The sequence below is a fragment of the Propithecus coquereli genome, unplaced genomic scaffold (genome assembly GCF_000956105.1).
Source record: "Propithecus coquereli isolate 6110/MARCELLA unplaced genomic scaffold, Pcoq_1.0 Scaffold42, whole genome shotgun sequence".
Classification (NCBI taxonomy): domain Eukaryota; kingdom Metazoa; phylum Chordata; class Mammalia; order Primates; family Indriidae; genus Propithecus; species Propithecus coquereli.
Genome location: NW_012149952.1, coordinates 4,080,861 through 4,084,425, shown reverse-complemented (window position 1 = coordinate 4,084,425; position 3,565 = coordinate 4,080,861). Strand labels below are relative to the sequence as shown.

The 3,565-nt window shown below is 64.0% G+C and overlaps 1 protein-coding gene across 1 annotated transcript in view; it reads left to right on the top strand.

The window, feature by feature from the left end:
* Nucleotides 1-2,054, top strand: part of SLC8A2 (solute carrier family 8 (sodium/calcium exchanger), member 2) — a 27,070-nt gene extending 25,016 nt beyond the window's left edge. Inside the window, exon 9 of the mRNA XM_012653375.1 lies at nucleotides 286-2,054. Coding sequence (XP_012508829.1) covers nucleotides 286-662 — 377 coding nt within the window. The 3' untranslated portion in view covers nucleotides 663-2,054. The remainder of the gene's footprint in view (nucleotides 1-285) is intronic.
* The last annotated feature ends 1,511 nt before the right edge of the window (nucleotides 2,055-3,565 follow it).

Sequence of the window (3,565 nt, the reverse complement as noted above, 5' to 3'; positions counted from 1 at the left end):
AGGCCGTGAGTCCCCTAGAAAACAGACGGCGGGCCCCGCTCAGGGCGGCAGGTCCCTCGGAAAGCCCGCAGCGGGGCCGGGCGAGCAGGCAGAGGGGAGGCGACGGACGCTGCCTCTCGGGTGGGCCCAGGGGCCTCCAGCCCACCCTGCCTCGCGGGGCTCCGGGAACGGGGGGCGGCCCGCAGAGACTGGGGTCCCAGGGACAGCAGGCCACGGCGCCAGGCGATGCCCTCGGCGCGGGTGGCGCGCGGAGCCCGTCCGACGCGCGTGTCCCTGCCCCCACAGACACGTTCGCCAGCAAGGTGGCGGCGCTGCAGGACCAGTGCGCGGACGCGTCCATCGGCAACGTGACCGGCTCCAACGCGGTGAACGTGTTCCTGGGCCTGGGCGTGGCCTGGTCGGTGGCCGCCGTGTACTGGGCGGTGCAGGGCCGCCCCTTCGAGGTGCGCACCGGCACGCTGGCCTTCTCCGTCACGCTCTTCACCGTCTTCGCCTTCGTGGGCATCGCCGTGCTGCTGTACCGGCGCCGGCCGCACATCGGCGGCGAGCTGGGCGGCCCGCGCGGACCCAAGCTCGCCACCACCGCGCTCTTCCTGGGCCTCTGGCTGCTCTACATCCTCTTCGCCAGCCTCGAGGCGTACTGCCACATCCGGGGCTTCTAGGGCCTCCGCGGGGACTCGGCGCCCCAGCCCCGGGGAGGGGTGGCGGGGCCTCGGCCGCACCTGCTCTTGGACCCTCGGCTCCTTTGCCCGCCCGACTCCGCCTCCTGTCCTGGGACTCAGCCTCTCTCTCCTGGGGTCGGATCTCCCCCGTCCTGTGTCCCCAGTAGCTCAGCCTTCCCCTCCCCGCCAGGAGCCTCCCCAGTTCCTCCTTGGAGGAACAGCCCCGTGGTTACCCCACTGCCCCAACTCGTCCCTGTTAGTCACCATCCACACCACCGCCAGGGGGGACCACCCCAGTGACCGTTCTTCTAGGGGATTTAAGGTCTTTCTCCCCAGACACCCTGCCTGCCTCTGTCCGATAAGTCTCCCTTCCCCGTGCCCCAGGGCCTCAGCACTTACCCTCCCTGGGGACCCTCGGAAGGAGGCTGATCTAGCCCAGGACGTCCTAGATCTCAGCCCTTCCGCGCAGCCCTCAGGGAGTCACGCTCAGCCCCAGCGGGGAGGAACAGGTGCGCGTGAGGAGGGCGCACACCTTTCCTGGTCTCTCCGCGAGGCTCTTGGCAGGACGCTCATTCTGGAGGCTTGGAGAAGGGAGGGGAGAAGTTTGGGGTTTAGGTCCCAAGGCTTCGCTGGAGGAGGCACATTTTGAACCTGCAACTTCTCACATTCCGGCGCCCCCACTCACCCTCCACTACCTCTGAGAGCCCAGCCACGACTTGGAGGGAGGGGCCTGTGTGTGTATATAGTGTGTTTGGGGGAGGGGGGACGCGGGAGGGTGCATGTCTTGGGGAAGGGGGGTGACAGACTTAACTTTTGAGAGGGCAGCGGACTCCCTCAGCCATCAGAACCGGCTTGGGGAGGAGGCCGGAAATCAAAGGAAGTCCAGCTGATCTCCCCTGACAATCTTGCCCTCAGTGCCAGCCAATCCGGGCAGGACCCTCGAAGAGGAGACCGAGGGTCCCAGAGGACCAATGCTACAAGCCAGCAAATGCTGCCACATCTCTGCCTGATGGGGGGTGGGGTGGGGGGGTGCGGGTGGGAGGGTGGGACTGGGCTAAGGGATCTGGGTGGGCATTTTTAACTTTGGAGGCCACCCGTCTGTTGGTAGGCCATCTGCATTTTCTTATTGTTGATGTTTCCTGCCCAAAGGACACACCTGGGGTGTGGGGAGTGCCACTCACTCCTTGGGTCCCTAGAATGACCCTGCTACCCCCATACCTCCTGCTTTCCAAAGGTTTTTAGCATTCTAATGTCCTGTCCTGCATCGCATCAGTCCCAACATTCCAGACCCGTTACCCACTTCCCTTTTCTTCCCCAGCTCATCAGCATCAGTCGCTGTCGCTCTTCTGTGATTTCTGTAAAAGTTGCCATAAAACTTTGAAATTCTGCCTGAAAACAGTCATCCAGTGGGAAGTTGGGATTCAGGGCTAAGGTCTCTGGCAGATTTGGTCACCTGTGAAACCAGGTAATCTGGGTTTTTGCGGGCCCCTAGTGCTCTGCGGGACACACCCACATCTACCAGCTGCACAAAAGGTCCACGGTGGGCCTTCACTAGCCATGCCCCCACCAGGAGCCCTGGGATTCCACTAGCCACGCCCCACCAACCTGGGGCTTCCGCTAGCCACGCCCACCAACAGCCCTAGGATTCCACTAGCCACGCCCCCACCATCAGCCCCGGGCTTCCACTAGCCACGCCCCTACCTATCCGCCACAAACTATTCCTCTTCTTAGGGAATCTTGGGAACACAAAAGAGAAGGACCCTAATTTGCCTGAGCCGGAGAGCTGGGGCCGATGGGGTTTCCCGAATAAAACAAGCCACTTGCTCAGATCCTGAAATAGGAAGGGTGTGTGTGCGTGTGTGTGTGAGTGTGTGTTGCTCCAGATAAAAGGCACAGTCTATGGAGAGGTGTGCAGACTTGTGAGATAACGGATTTTTCAGAGGCCTGCAAGTGGCTGGCGTGAACACCGTGTGGGGTGTGGGGAGCAGAGAGAACTTAAGCGGACCAATCGTAGGGGAAGAGTGGACGGGGCTGGGTGAGGGGCTTCGAGGAGAGCATGCTGGCGGGAAAGCGTGGCGCATTCATTCGAAAGGAGCAGCCGGGGCTGCTGAGGAGCGGGCCGGGTTGGGGGAGACAACGAGGGAAGGTGCAACACGCAGGCCTAGCAGCAGGGGGCGCAGTTACCACGCCTGGGCTTGAAGGGGTGCGCAGAGGTGCCCGAGGCCCGCGAGACCGCAGCGGCGGCTACAGTGCGGAAGAGCATCGCCACCCCGTGCCCCACCCTCGACCCCTCCCACCCGTCAGTCTCCTGCTGCCGCCTCCGGCTGGCTGAACCCAACCCGAAGCCAGAGGTCGGGAGAGGCAGTAGGTGCCGGGGCACACAGGTCGGTCTGGGCCGGGGGGCTGAGAGCGCAGAGCAGGAAGGGGAAGGGCGGAGGGTGGATCTGGGGTGCGGGGTGTGCGACGCGGGCCGCCGCCAGCACAGAGAGCGAGGGCTCTCCCAGGCTCGAGCAGCCGAGGTGGGATAAGTGGAAGGACAGGTTCGGAGAAGATGCTGGATCGAGGGGGGTGCGTGCCGAGGCCGAGATGCTTGTGTGACAGCCAGAGATGCCAAGGAGGGGAGACACCTGGGGGGGCCGCCTGGAGCTCAGGGGAGGGGGCGGGGCTTGGAAGAGTTTTGAGAGCATGAAGGGGGAGGGGAGGGCATAAGCGGTGGCTTGAGCCACCCCAGCACTTACGGGGCACGAGGGAGATGGGAGACCTGTAGATGGAGAAGCCAGAGAAGTAGGAGAAGTAGGAGGGGAACCAGGAGAAGAGCTTCCAGAATGAGGGCGCGGTCCCCGCGCGGTGGAGGGAGGTGAAGACTGCGAGGGCTCGAAGTCTGGCCGAGGGCGTGCGGGCAC